Source organism: Mustelus asterias, unplaced genomic scaffold (assembly GCF_964213995.1).
Source record: "Mustelus asterias unplaced genomic scaffold, sMusAst1.hap1.1 HAP1_SCAFFOLD_1856, whole genome shotgun sequence".
NCBI classification, from domain to species: domain Eukaryota; kingdom Metazoa; phylum Chordata; class Chondrichthyes; order Carcharhiniformes; family Triakidae; genus Mustelus; species Mustelus asterias.
In genome coordinates, this window is record NW_027591801.1 from 1 (window position 1) to 15,000 (window position 15,000).

The 15,000-nt window shown below is 50.0% G+C and overlaps 2 protein-coding genes across 2 annotated transcripts in view; one reads left to right on the forward strand and one right to left on the reverse strand.

Annotated features, from left to right (window-relative positions):
* Nucleotides 1-4,526: 4,526 nt before the first annotated feature.
* Nucleotides 4,527-9,705, forward strand: LOC144488779 (cofilin-2-like). Its single transcript, XM_078206877.1, has 3 exons — nucleotides 4,527-4,857; nucleotides 8,511-8,587; nucleotides 8,782-9,705. Exons 1-3 carry the CDS (start codon nucleotides 4,595-4,597, stop codon nucleotides 8,877-8,879), a joined length of 438 nt encoding a protein of 145 aa, XP_078063003.1. The 5' UTR covers nucleotides 4,527-4,594; the 3' UTR covers nucleotides 8,880-9,705.
* A 4,494-nt stretch (nucleotides 9,706-14,199) lies between these two features.
* Nucleotides 14,200-15,000, reverse strand: part of LOC144488780 (sorting nexin-32-like) — a 56,128-nt gene continuing 55,327 nt past the window's right edge. Inside the window, exon 13 of the mRNA XM_078206879.1 lies at nucleotides 14,200-15,000. This exon is cut by the window's right edge and continues 48 nt beyond it. Coding sequence (XP_078063005.1) covers nucleotides 14,995-15,000 — 6 coding nt within the window. The 3' untranslated portion in view covers nucleotides 14,200-14,994.

The following is a 15,000-nucleotide window of genomic DNA, read 5'->3' on the forward strand; positions in this document are numbered from 1 at the left end:
AGACTCGTCACTAAGTCTCAATGGGAGGGTCTTGTTCCTTCCCCCCCCACCCCCTCCCCAACGAGAGGGGCTATTTTGCAATTAGATTTCTCTTGTTCCATTCCTCTGCAATCTGGGCTTGGCGGTGAGCCAGTTCTTACACGTTGGTTTTTTGGAGGAGCATTTTCCCCCCCAACCCCCTGCCTGCCCCAAATGAATTTATTCTTGCCGGTTGTGGAATCTTGTTAGACTGGTGTCGTTTTGTTAACGGGGGGGATACAGTTTTCCCCCTTCAGTGGGGCGGCTAGTTTTCAAAATGGCTTATTGATGGAGGGTGGTTTGCGTTTTTCCTGTGGGCAGGAGTTGGCAGTTCTGGATTGTTCCGCCACAGGATCCGCTGGCAGCTGTGGCGGGGGGGGGGGGGGGGCTTCGGTTTATTTTCATTTGAGGGTTCTTAAACAATGGGGCGGGTTGTGGTGTGGCGCTGCTGTCTTGAATTGGGAGGTTTGCTTTACTTTAAAATGGAGGCTGGTGTGTCTTGTCGGGTTCAAGGTTCCTTGCTTGGTTTCGGAACCATCTTATCAACAAGCTGACTCGCGATCTCTCTCTCCTCCCCCGCCCCCCCCCTGATCGCACCCACCAATACCATTACTGTTTGCCTCTGGCGAATCTTTTAGATTTTTAAGCGGGTTTAGGAATATTGTTTAAAAATGAGGGATCAGAACCCAGTGGGCTGGTATTAATGGAAGAGGTGGGGTGCAGGCTGCCTTTGTGTTGTGGGAAAGTGGGTGGGGTCAGGGCTGCACAGCTATACGGGAGATTAAGTGGGCCGGAGGGTGGTAGGTACCTGGTGGTGGTGGTGGGTGGGTGTGTGTGTGGGGGGGAGGAGGAGGGGAGCAGAAGGTATTGCTGGGGTGGCTGTTTCTGCTTGAGCAAGCAGGAAATTCACGGCTGGAGATTCTTTTGTGTTGTAAGCTTTTCCTGTTGAACTCTGCCACTGTGGGGCCCCAGTGTGATTAGGCAAGGGTGTGCTTGCTCTCTTGAAACAAAACCCATTTAAGTGACTTACTTTCCCTGGCATCGGGAGAGGGAGGGCTCTTGTGAAATTGCCGCTTCTTCCTCTTTCTGCAATGTCAGTGGGACTCCGGTTAGCTGCTAAAAACGAGAAGTGCTTCACTGCAGCGGTCGGACGCTGCTATAGGCTGCCGATTGCCGGCAAGTGCATAGTTGAGATTTGACACATGTCCACGCAGTGAAATCGAAACTTCAATAACTCAAGTGTCAATAGTTTGCCCTAATAAGGTCATGGGTGAAAACCCTGCCTCATCAGCTCCCGATAGCTCGGCAAGTCGCCGGCTTTGACATTGCTTCAACTCCGGCGACGTGCCAGGAAAGAAAGGTTCAATCCTGAAGGACAATGGGCTGGGATTGGGAGGCAAAATACAGCTCGGGGTTGATCTGGGAAAGGATGCTGCTGAGGAGGAAACTCCTTGCCGCCACGTTGAGTGCACGGGTCTCGTTCTCCAAATGGCTGACATTATAGGGTCCAGCTCCATAATCAGTCAGTTATAGAGCTCCCCTAACCCTGTCAGGGGGAAATGGGTGTCTCCATCCTGTTCATTCCCCCCCCCAAAAAAATAATCAGCCTCCAGCTAATACATTCCCGAGGCCTGGCATCATCATCCATTTCTGTACCCCTCGAGTGGTCACATTCTGTGCTGTGCAGACATGTCCCTGGCTCCTCCAGCTGTGGTCTGCCTAGTGTTTTATGTTTCCAACTCTCTTTTTTCCCCCCCCTGTTGAACAGTCTAAACCTCTCCCTTCCTGACCCTCATCCCTGCTTGGCCAGTCAGTGTCAGGACTTCTGCAGACGTGCCCTTGTTTCATAGATCATAGAAACCCTACAGTGCAGAAGGAGGCCATTCGGCCCATCGAGTCTGCACCGACCACAATCCCACCCAGGCCCTACCCCACATATTTACCCACTAATCCCTCTAAACCTACACATCCCAGGACTCTAAGGGGCAATTTTTTTTTAACCTGGCCAATCAACCTAACCCGCACATCTTTGGACAGTGGGAGGAAACCGGAGCACCCGGAGGAAACCCACGCAGACACGAGGAGAATGTGCAAACTCCACACAGACAGTGACCTGAGCCGGGAATCGAACGCGGGACCCTGGAGCTGTGAAGCAGCAGTGCTAACCACTGTGCTACCGTGCCGCCTGTTTGTCTGTCTACAACCGAGTCCTGTTGTTTATTGACAGTTCCTGGCCTTGTTTAACCCTTCCCTTGGGTTTCCTGCCTTGTGTGAGCCTTGGACATCCCACTGGCTTAGCTTCCACTTTCAACTCTCCCGGCAGCCTGCAGCTTCCCCTCTGACTGCAGAGCCCCTGGCCCACTTCCGTCTCGTCTGCAATCTTTCCCGAGCCCTTCCCAGAGGGGGAGAGACAGATTTGGGCTGCCAGGTGAGTGTGGGGGGGTGGATGCAGGTTAGCATTATTAAGGAACCACTTAAGGGTGCAGTGGTTTAGGCATGGTATTCCTGGAGGCATGGTTGCCCAATTGAGGGATGCTCAGGAGGCTGGCATGAAATGAGCCACCTGGCTGGCATTGAGTTGAACAATAAATGTACAGCATGGGCATAATGTGCTGATGATTAGAGCACATTCCTGCTAACTGTGACTCCTTCCCACCCTCCTCCCCCCCCCCCCCCCCCATTCACTGCCACTCCCCCCCCCCCCCCCCCCCCGCAGCAACAAATATCACAGGGTTATGAGCCTAGACGATCGTGGACAAGCCTGATACAGAATCAAGTTGCCACAGAAAGTTCTCGGCAAGTCTGTTGGCCGCTGTAGAGAGAGTTTTGCGTACACGCGACTTGCCTCGCCTCAGATGCTGCTGCTCTTGAATCGGACGTTTTCTCCCCGGCAATACTTTCCCTTTTTTGCGTGTTTTTCCTGTTCCCACTTGCCACCTCAGGAACCCGTGCCGCTGGCTGCCGTCCAGGTGAAAGGCTGCATTCCCGAGCCGCACGCTGCTCGCCTCTGGAATGTGAGCATGTATGGTGTGGCTGGCTGGGCTGTGCGCACTTGTTTGAATAAAGCAGCTGAGGCTTGCACAGCCCCTTAATGTCCAAAGATGTGCAGGTTAGGTGGATTGGCTGCACTAAATTGCCCCTTAGTGTCCAAAGATGTGTGGGTTAGGGGGATTGGCTGTGCCAAATTGCCCCTTAGTGTCCAAAGATGTGTGGGTTAGGGGGATTGGCTGTGCCAAATTGCCCCTTGGTGTCCAAAGATGTGCAGGTTAGGTGGTTTAACCATAAGTGTGTGGGGTTATTGCGATAGGGCAGAATATACTCTGCCAGAGGGTTGGTGCAGACTTGATGGGCCAAATGGCCTCCTGAACGAAGGATTCTGATTGCGTTCCACACTAAACCGTTAGAAAGGCTAGGGTAGGTGCTAGCTGATTGGATTCTGGATGATGAGGGAGGATGTCTAGAGGGGGTGCAGAGTAGATCCATCAGAATGGGACCATGCTAGAATCCATTCGGACAGTAACAGCAGTGTGTTTGGAAAGTCCTGACACATTCTAGCAGAGTCAGCCCTGGTGAATGGGGAAATAGTTTGACAGATGCAATGGAGGGTGAATAAAGGGGAACCAGTAGATGGTTTGGAATTGCAAAAGGCAAAGTGTCACATGACAGGTTTGATCACAGGTGGGGGGGTGACATCAGCAAGGATGGGAATTGATCAGGGTATCGGGATCTTCCTCAGCTTGGCAGAATGGAGTGCTGCAGGATTTGTACGGATAAGGGGCTAGTATGTAGACTGGGTGTTAGCAGTGGTTCTAGATTCTCCCACGAGGAAATATCCCCTCCACAGGCACCCTGTCCCTCAGGATCATGTATCTCTCTGGCAGACACAAGTCTTGTCTGTCCCAATCTTCCCTCAAGCTGCCCGCTTCAGGGTATTAGTCTGGTAAACCTTCTCTGAACTGCTCCCAAACACAGTTACATCCTTCAATCGAGACCAGCGCTGTGACCTCCACTGTTTGCATTTTGGGTCAATGACTTGGATGGCGGGACTGGCCATTGTAGCTGGATTTGCTGACGGGTTGTAGGGCATCTACCAGGTGAGGTGGTTCTGTTTTCCAGGAAGATTGGAGAAGCGGGGTCTGATTTTAAATGGAGAGGGGTTGCAGGATTCTATGAAGCAGCAGTGACTTGGTGCACCAGTCTGGAATTAGTACCTAGGTCCATCAACGAATGTTGATCTTCAGGGGAACTGTTGTGGCTGCACTTTGGGGAGCTTTACCTAGAGGGATGTCTGGTTCGCGAGGCGAATTCCTGGGGTGAGATTTTATTGAAAGGGGTTGGAGGGGATGCAAGTCTAGAATGTTTCTCCAACACTCTTTTTCTTGAGCGGGTCCCTCGTGCGGATATTTAATCCTGTCACTGTTCCCTTGTGTCAGTCTGTGCTGTTCCTGTACTGCCTGCTGGATCTCCGAGCTGGAGGAACCCCAGGCAAAGTGGCGTGTGTCTAAAGCTGTCTCTCTCAATCTCCCAGGCATCGGGCATCTCAGTTGCGGATGAGGTCGTCGCCTGTTTCAATGACATGAAAGTGCGGAAGTCCTGCAGCAATGCGGAGATGAAGAAGAGGAAGAAAGTGGTCTTGTTTGGGATGACTGCCAACAACGAAAAAATAGTAGTCCGAGAGGGGAAGGAGATTCTGGTGGGAGATGTTCAGGACGGAAAAATTAGTGACCCCCTGCTGGCCTTTATCGATATGCTTCCTCATAATGATTGCTGCTACGCTCTCTACGATGCATCCTTTGAGACAAAGGAGACCAAGAAGGAGGAACTGATCTTCATTCATTGGTGAGTAAGCTGTGGCCTGAGTGGCGCTGTGCTCTGCCGCCGGTCCCTGGGCACAGGAGAAACCACAGTGACCTCCAGCAGCACTGTATCAACCTGGCTGCCTTTAATCTTGTCACTCTTCCCTGTGTCAATCTTCTCCAGCATTGAGACAAACTGTGTTGAGTTTGTCTCACTGTTGGAGAAACACCAGGCACAGCCTGGGTTTTGGGGGTTATAGTTGTCAATCACGTGCCGCTGGGAGTGGGCATTATTCCCCAGATGTTTCAGTAAGATCAGGGAAGGTGGTAAAAGAGGGGGAGGTGTGGCATTAGTCAAGGACAGTATTACGGTGGCAGAAAGGACGTTTGATGAGGACTTGTCTACTGAGGTAGTCTTGGCTGAGGTTAGAAACAGGAAAGGAGAGGTCACCCTGTTGGGAGTTTTCTATAGGCCTCCGAAAAGTTCCAGAGATGTAGAGGAAAGGATTGCAAAGATGATTCTGGATAGGAGCAGGGTAGTTGTTATGGGGGACTTTAACTTTGCAAATATTGACTGGAAACGCTGTAGTTCGAGTACTTTAGAGGGGTCAGTTTTTGTCCAATGTGTACAGGAGGGTTTCCTGACACAGTATGTAGATAGGCCAACAAGAGGCGAGGCCGCATTGGATTTGGTACTGGGTAATGAACCAGGCCAGGTGTTAGGTTTGGAGGTAGGTGAGCACTTTGGTGATAGTGACCACAATTCGGTTATGTTTACTTTAGTGATGGAAAGGGATAGGTATAGACTGCAGGGCAAGAGTTATAGCTGGGAGAAAGGAAATTATGATGCGATTAGGTGAGATTTAGGATGCATAGGATGGGGAAGGAAACTGCAGGGGATGGGCACAATTGAAATGTGGAGCTTGTTCAAGGAACAGCTACTGCGTGTCCTTGATAAGTATGTACCTGTCAGGCAGGGAGGAAGTGGTCGAGCGAGGGAACTGTGGTTTACTAAAGAAGTTGAATCTCTTGTGAAGAGGAAGAAGGAGACTTATGTAAAGATGAGACGTGAAGGCTCAGTCAGGGAGCTTGAGAATTACAAGTTAGCCAGGAAGGACCTAAAGAGAGAGCTGAGAAGAGCCAGGAGGGGACATGAGAAGTCTTTGGCAGGTAGGATCAAGGAAAACCCTAAAGCTTTCTATAGGTATGTCAGGAATAAAAGAATGACTAGGGTAAGATTAGGGCCAGTCAAGGACAGTAGTGGGAAGTTGTGTGTGGAGTCTGAAGAGATAGGAGAGGCGCTAAGTGAATATTTTTCATCAGTATTCACACAGGAAAAAGACAATGTTATCGAGGAGAATACTGAGATACAGGCTATTGGACTAGATGGAATTGAGGTTCATAAGGAGGAGGTGTTAGCAATTCTGGAAAGTGTGAAAATAGATAAGTCCCCTGGGCCGGATGGGATTTATCCTAGGATTCTCTGGGAGGCTAGGGAGGAGATTGCAGAGCCTTTGGCTTTGATCTTTGTGTCGTCATTGTCTACAGGAATAGTGCCAGAAGACTGGAGAATAGCAAATGTTGTCCCCTTGTTCAAGAAGGGGAGTAGAGACAACCCTGGTAATTATAGACCGGTGAGCCTTACTTCTGTTGTGGGCAAAGTTTTGGAAAGGATTATAAGAGATAGGATTTATAATCATCTAGAAAGGAATAATTTGATTAGGGATAGTCAGCACGGTTTTGTGAAGAGTAGGTCATGCCTCACAAACCTTATTGAGTTCTTTGAGAAGGTGACCAAAGAGATGGATGAGGGTAAAGCGGTTGATGTGGTGTATATGGATTTCAGTAAAGCGTTTGATAAGGTTCCCCATGGTAGGCTATTGCAGAAAATATGGACACATGGGATTGAGGGTGATTTAGCGGTTTGGATCAGGAATTGGCTAGCTGTAAGAAAACAGAGGGTGGTGGTTGATGGGAAATGTTCATCCTGGAGTTCAGTTACTAGTGGTGTACCGCAAGGATCTGTTTTGGGGCCACTGCTGTTTGTCATTTTTATAAATGACCTGGATGAGGGCGTAGAAGGATGGGTTAGTAAATTTGCGGATGACTCTAGTCGGTGGATATGTGGACAGTGCGGAAGGATGTTGCAGGTTACAGAGGGACATAGATAAGCTGCAGGGCTGGGCTGAGAGGTGGCAAATGGAGTTTAATGTGGAAAAGTGTGAGGTGATTCACTTTGGAAGGAGTAACAGGAATACAGAGTACTGGGCTAATGGTAAGATACTTGGTAGTGTGGATGAACAGAGGGATCTGGGTGTCCATGTGCATAGATCCCTGAAAGTTGGCACCCAGGTTGATAGGGTTGTTAAGAAGGCGTACGGTGTGTTAGCTTTTATTGGTAGAGGGATTGTGTTTCGGAGCCAGGAGGTCATGCTGCAACTGTACAAAACTCTGGTGCGGCCGCACTTGGAGCATTACATACAGTTCTGGTCACCGCATTATAGGAAGGATGTGGAAGCATTGGAAAGGGTGCAGAGGAGATTTACCAGGATGTTGCCTGGTATGGTGGGAAGGCCTTATGAGGAAAGGCTGAGGGACTTGAGGTTGTTTTCGTTAGAGAGAAGAAGGTTAAGAGGTGACTTAATAGAGGCATACAAGATGATCAGAGCATTGGATAGGGTGGACAGTGAGAGCCTTTTTCCTCGGATGGTGATGGCTAACACGAGGGGACATAGCTTTAAATTGAGGGGTGATAGATATAGGACAGATGTTAGAGGTAGGTTCTTTACTCAGAGAGTAGTAAGGGCGTGGAATGCCCTGCCTGCAGCAGTAGTGGACTCGTCAACATTAAGAGCATTCAAATGGTTATTGGTTAAACATATGGATGATCTTGGAATAGTGTAGGTTAGATGGGCTTTAGATTGGTTTCACAGGTCAGCGCAACATCGAGGGCCGAAGGGCCTGTACTGCGCTGGAATGTTCTATGTTCTAGATTCTGTGCCAGTTTCCTGATTGAAATCAGGCACAGTGCCATGGCCCTCTGACTGCACTGAGTCAAGTTCTTGTAGGGCTGGTAGGGAGCGAGTCCCTTTCTTTCTCCACTCCCAGTCCTGATGGGATTGTACAAGAGTTGAGGATCTGTATTGGTGTCCTGGCTGGAATAGAACATTGCTTCCAGTGACTGCGAGTGCTTGACTGGAGGGTGGAGATGCATTGGGGCAGTCTGTCGGGGAGCATGTGTGGGGTGTGCTTGCTCCCACGGGAGTGGGGGGGTTTGTTCCACAGGAAGTGGAGTGGGGAGTGTGTGTGGGATTCTTGCTTCCCCGGAGGGAAGGTGGGGGGGTGGCTTGCTCCCACAGGGAGGGGGGGCTTGTTCCGCGGGGAGCATGTAGGGTGCATGCTCCGGCAGGGATTGTGTGTGGGGGGGGGGGTGCTTGTTGAACAGGGAGTGGAAGCGTGTGGGGGTGCACCCTCCCATGGGGGAGCACGTGGGGGAGGGGAGGGCTTGCTCCTGCAGGAAGTGGGTGTGGGGGGAGGAGGAGAGAAAGTTTGCTCCTGTGGGGAACGTGAGCGGGGGGGGGGGGGGCTCGCTCCGACAGGGAATGTGTGGGGCTCGCTGCCGTGGGGAGCAGTCCTCGAGGTGAATCGAACAAGGGGGAGCTGAGTAACCACTCAGCTTGTTTCTCCTCTCCCCAGGAATCCTGATGATGCGCCTGTCGGGCAGAAGATGATCTATGCCAGCTCCAAGGATGCAATCAGGAAAAAATTCACAGGTATGCAACACGCATGGCCCGCTGCTTTTTCACTCTTAATTCTGAAACCTTGATCCTGCAGCCTCCTGAACCACACGTCCAACACCCGCTTTGTACCAGAGTCACAGGGTCTGTTGCGGTGGGGTTGTTGTGGAGACGGGAGGTAACGCGCGCTGGACCCCAGACTGATCTGTGATTTGTGTTTTTGTCTGCAGGGGTCAAGCATGAGTGGCAGGTCACTGCCACGGATGAGTTATTAGACCGCAGCGAACTGATGTTGAAACTAGGACCCACCGTCACGAGGTTCGAATAGCAGAAGCTGAAGCAGTGTCGGCCCCCTGAGCTTCCATGTTTTTTCTTTTTTTTTGTATGTGCTGTGGGTTTTTTTTTGGCTTGCTCAGCACCTTCAGTTTGTACTCATGTCTTTTGAACTCCCCATCTGACTTTTACCTTTAACCCTCTTTGTGAGCAGGACCAGTAATCGTGGGACCCAAAAAGCTCTGGAGCAAAACAAGGAGCCAGAACTGTTCAGTGGGTTAGTGAGAAACTTGACAGCTGTTTTTTTTTGATTTCCCCCTTTCTCCCCCAATTTAAAGGAGGGAGGGGTTGAAGTGGAATGGGGTGGTGTTGGGTATTGATTAGAACTTTTTAAACCTAGCGGATAAGACATCCCCCCCCCCCCCCCGGCTGCAGGATGCTTTCCAGATCTCTTGATTTGTTGGACCTTTTGGTGCAAGTTTCCAAAACTTGAACATCTTAAAATTCCAAACACCTTTCCTCGATCAGTAAGCAAGGGAGCGGGGAGGGGGGGGGCGAGAACTCTTGGATTAAATTGATTCTTCTATTACTTCATTCCATGTGTCATTCACAACATTGTTTTTGCAAGCATTCCTGAGATTTTAACCAAGATTTCTCCAGTGGGAGGGGAGAGGGAATTTCGACCTCGTTCTCACCACACGCATCAAGTGACCAAACTTCCATTCATGTTGTTTTGGGGGAGCTGTGGGGACCTGCCAACTTGGAATCATTAGTGTACCTTGCAGATGGTTAATCATGAGGATGGGTTATTGGCCCTGACCATTACTAATGTGGAAGCAGCGTTATTAACCATCAAAATAAACTTATTACAGATGGCACGTTTCCTGTCTTGTTTGTACGTGTGTTCAAAGACCCATCGATTGAATATTGAGACCTTTTATTTGCTGCTTAACGGGTACAGCATGGGGTTGAAGAAATGTGCGCGCTGGAGAGGGCGGACATCTTGGATACAGGGCCCAAAATTCCTCTGCTCCAAATGTGGTCTGACCGTGTTACAGCCTCAGCAGCACATCCCTGCTCTTGTATTCTAGCCCTCAAATGAATGCTCACATCGCATTCGGCCTCCCTAATGACCAACTCAACCTGCATGTTAACCTTAAGAGAATCCTCAAGTAGGACTCCCAAGTCCCTTGAATTCTCCCTCACCATTTAGAAAATATTTTCTGTTAAGGGTCATGAGTATTTTAATTCATTTGTGTGACCTGGGTGTCCTTGGCGGGCCCAGCATTGCCCATCCTGAGTTGCCCTTGCTCAGAGGGCAGTTGAGAGTCAACCACATTGCTGAGACTCTGGAGTCACATGTTGGTCAGACCAGGTAAGGATGGCAGATTTCCTTCCCTAAAGGACGTTAGTGAACCAGATGGGTTTTTCCAACAATTGACAGTGATCATCAGATTCTCAATGCCAGATATTTTTTGAAATTCTGCCATGGGTGGGATTCAAACCCAGGCCCCCAGAACATTAATGGATGAATAGTCCAGTGATACCATTAGGGCATTGCCTTCCTGGCAAAGCATGGAAACAGGCCCTTCAGCCCAACTGGTCAATGGTGCCCTGCAGGCTAGTCCCAATTGCCCAGGCTTAAGCGGTCAAGACATGTCCTGCTTAAATTGCCGTTTGTGTGGGACAGTTTATATTAGTACATTAGGCTCAGTTTTAAGTTTCTTCCTACTAAAGTGGATAACCATTCTTCCACACTATTTTGCCCACTCTTCCTGTCCCATCACCTCAATACTACCTTTCCCTTATCTTTATCATAAGACCATAAGACATAGGAGCGGAAGTAAGGCCATTCGGCCCATCGAGTCCACTCCACCATTCAATCATGGTTGATTTCAACTCCATTTACCCGCTCTCTCCCCATAGCCCTTAATTATCACCTGTGAAGTTGGCCATAATACCCTCGGCTCCATCTCAATTAGTGGTGTATTGAACAACCTGTCCTGGTCTCCCCACGCTGACTAGTTAAAGCCCACCAGTGTCTCTCAGGAGGATAAGGAAATTTGGCATGCACCATAGAAAGCATTCTCTGGTTGGATCACAGCTGGGTGTGGCTCCTGCTCTGCCCAAGGCCGCAAGAAACTACTAAGGGTTGTAAATGAAGTCCAGTCCATCACGCAAAACCACCCTCCATTGACTCCCTCTACACTTTGTCTTGGGGGAAAAGCTGCCAGTGTAATTAAGGACCCCACACACCCCGGACATACTCCTGACAGGTGAAGGGAGAGAGGAAGATACAAAAGTCTGAGGTCACGTACCAATCAACTCAAGAACAGCTTCTTCCCTGCTGCTGTCAGATTTTTGAATGGACCTACCTCGCATTTCTCTACACCCTAGCTATAGCTGTAACACTACATCCTGCACACTCTCCTCTATGAATGGTATGTTTTGTCTGTACAGCAAGAAACAAGTGAAGACTTGTGGTCCAACACTGACCCCTGCAGAACTTTGAGTCACCAGCTGCCAACCTGAAAAGGACCCTTTTATTCCCTGCCTTCTGCCAGCAGCATCCTGAGTGGGACCTTGTCAAAGGCCTTCTGGAAATCCAAGTAGATAACATCTACTGGCTCTCCTTTCTCTGCTTGTTACCACTTCAAAATATTCCAACAGATTTGTCAAGCATGACACCTCCCTTGATGAAACCATGCTGACTTCACCTCACGCACTTGCAAGTATTCTGAAATTTCATCCTTAATAATGGACTCAAATCTTAACCAAGGTCACACTAACCAGGTTGCAGTTTCCCATCTTTTACCTCCCTCCCTAAACAGGGGTGTTAGTGATATTTTCAAGCCTTGGGGACCCTTCTTGACTCCACTATCCAGCTATATCCTTCAGAGAGCATGGGATTAGATACAGAGTAAAGCTCCCTCTACACTGTCCCCCATCAAACACCCCCAGGACAGGTACAGCACTGGGTTAGATACAGAGTAAAGCTCCCTCTACACTGTCCCCCATCAAACACTCCCAGGACAGGGACAGCACGGGGTTAGATACAGAGTAAAGCTCCCTCTACACTGTCCCCCATCAAACACTCCCAGGACAGGTACAACACGGGGTTAGATACAGAGTAAAGCTCCCTCTACACTGTCCCCCATCAAACACTCCCAGGACAGGTACAGCACGGGGATAGATACAGAGTAAAGCTCCCTCTACACTGTCCCCCATCAAACACTCCCAGGACAGGGACAGCACGGGGTTAGATACAGAGTAAAGCTCCCTCTACACTGTCCCCCATCAAACACTCCCAGGACAGGTACAGCACAGGGTTAGAATCATAGAAACCCTACAGTGCAGGAGGCTGCTATTTGGCCCATCGAGTCTGCACCCACCACAATCCCACCCAGGCCCTACCCCCATATCCCTACACATTTACCCGCTAACCCCTCTAACCTACACATCTCATGACTAAGAGGCAATCTTTAGCATGGCCAATCAACCTGACCCACACATCTTTGGACTGTGGGAGGAAACCGGAGCACCCGGAGGAAACCCACACAGACACGAGGAGAATGTGCAAACTCCACACAGACAGTGATCCAAGCCAGGAATCGAACCCAGGTCCCTGGAGCTGTGAAGCAGCAGTGCTAACCACTGTGCTACTGTGCTGTCTACTCTGTCCCCCATCAAACACTCCCAGGACAGGTACAGCACAGATGTTCTCAGCTGTATTGAGTTTGATGTGAGTACAGACATTTTGCCCAGCTTCCAGCCAGTCCAGTGCTGACTTCACAATATAACAGTTGGTTTATTCAGCTTGGTACGGGCTCCTGCTCTGCCCAAGATCGCAAGAGACTACAAAAGGTCATGAATGTAGCCCAACCCATCACGCAAACCAGCCTCCCATCCACTGACTGTCTACACTTCCCCCTGCTGCCTTGGAAAAGCAGACAGCATAATTAAGGACTCCGGACATTCTCTCTCCAAAAAGATACAAAAGTCTGAGGTCACGTACCAACCGACTCGGGAACAGCTTCTTCCCTGCTACCGTCAGACTTTTGAATGAACCTCCCCTCGCATTAAGTTGATCTTTCTCGACACCCTAGCTGTGACTGCAACACTAAATTCTGCACTCTCTCCTTTCCTTCTCTATGAACAGTATGCTTTGTATAGCACGCAGGAAACAATACTTTTCACTGTATCCCAATACATGTGACAATAAATCAAATCAGACTGCTATGAGGTCGTGTCGTCAATTTGGAAGGACACTGGCAAAGACATTACCAACACTTTGCGACTAAGTTCCACTGGCTTGTTTCTGCATCCAGCCCCCCCTTGCTTCTCCCCAGGTACCCGCTGCCCAACGTCAAGGCAGAAAGCATGCCTGCCAAGGAGAACAGCAACTCTGAAGGGCCCCGCGTCCTGGATTCAAAAGCGTGAACAAGACCTCACGTGAAACGGCACAATAAATGTGACACTGGTCGGATTTACTGCTTTGCAAATTTATTTACAAATCGGGGACACGGACAGGAGAGACAGGTTGAGACTGAAACAATTGTGATAAAAATATGTATAGCCTGGGGCTCAAGTCTGATTAATGTCCCCGTAACATATTCACTGCCCGTCAGTCCACGGGGGAAGTGCACCAGATGTGGTCTTTTACACAGTAGTGCATTTAATTCTCAACTAAAGATTCAATGATTTTAAACAAACATGCCTCAACACGGAGACGTGCCTGTTAACCATTATCAACATTAGAGCAGGGAGGGACTGGAGAAAAACAGCTCTGTCATCTGTGCAGGCACCTTGAGGGAAAGGTCATTAAATATCCTCAATATCGACTTAAACATGTCCAGCAGCAAGCGCTGGTATTAACTACAACCAGCCCAACTCCCACTCCCCACATCTGTACTGCATGTAAATACAGCGAGGGAGTGACACACCTCACACAGTTCATCAAACACTCCCAGGACAGGTACAGCACGGGGTTAGATACAGAGTAAAGCTCCCTCTACACTGTCCCCCATCAAACACTCCCAGGACTGGTACAGCACGGGGTTAGATCCAGAGTAAAGCTCCCTCTACACTGTCCCCCATCAAACACTCCCAGGACTGGTACAGCACGGGGTTAGATACAGAGTAAAGCTCCCTCTACACTGTCCCCATCAAACACTCCCAGGGCAGGTACAGCACGGGGTTAGATACAGAGTGAAGCTCCCTCTACACTGTCCCCCATCAAACACTCCCAGGACAGGGACAGCACGGGGTTAGATACAGAGTAAAGCTCCCTCTACACTGTCCCCCATCAAACACTCCCAGGACAGGTACAGCACGGGGTTAGATACAGAGTAAAACTCCCTCTACACTGTCCCCCATCAAACACTCCCAGGACAGGTACAGCACGGGGTTAGATACAGAGTAAAGCTCCCTCTGCACTGTCCTGACCCTGAGAGGTTGAAGAAATATTTTTGAGACAGGAGTTGAGGAAATCTGCCTCCAGTCCATCTCAATCCACCTGCAGATAGTGGACGTGGGGAGAGTCTGACTGACGTCTGCCATCGTTTCCCCGCTGTGGGCCAGAATTCAGACGGGGATCAGGTACTTCAAGGTCAATCGCTCAACCAATCGCTCCCACCAAGGCCAGACCATCGTGAATGGCTGCAGTTCAGTAAAATGGCTCAGTGGGGCTGGGGAGGAGGGTTGGATGGGATGCGGTGGGGGACGGGGGTGGGGGTGAGGGTGGGGGGTGACACAGAGCTTCCCCCTGCCCACAAAAATCCTGGTGGTCTAGACAGAGCACTCGTTTCAAATGGGGGAGAGCAGAGTGGGGGGGACTGGGCTAGTCTCCCTACACGTCACAACACTCCAATGAAGGAACCTTACACCCCCCCCCCCCCTAAACATGGGCAACTGGAGCACCCCCTCCCCTCTCTCTGGCGGGGCAGGGCAGGGGGGGGGGAAAGACAGTCAGCTCCAGTGATTGGCAGAACCACACTGCGATCTCCAACATTCAATTCTTTTTTTAAAAGAAAAAACAGCAGCCTGCCAAAACACAGATCTAACACGGTGAAAAATGAACAAAGTAGAAGGTGCGGGAGGGTTCGGGGGGGGGGGGGGGAAACAGGACAGACGCTGCTCTCCCTGGACACTGGTGTGAAGATCAGCCAAGGCTACAG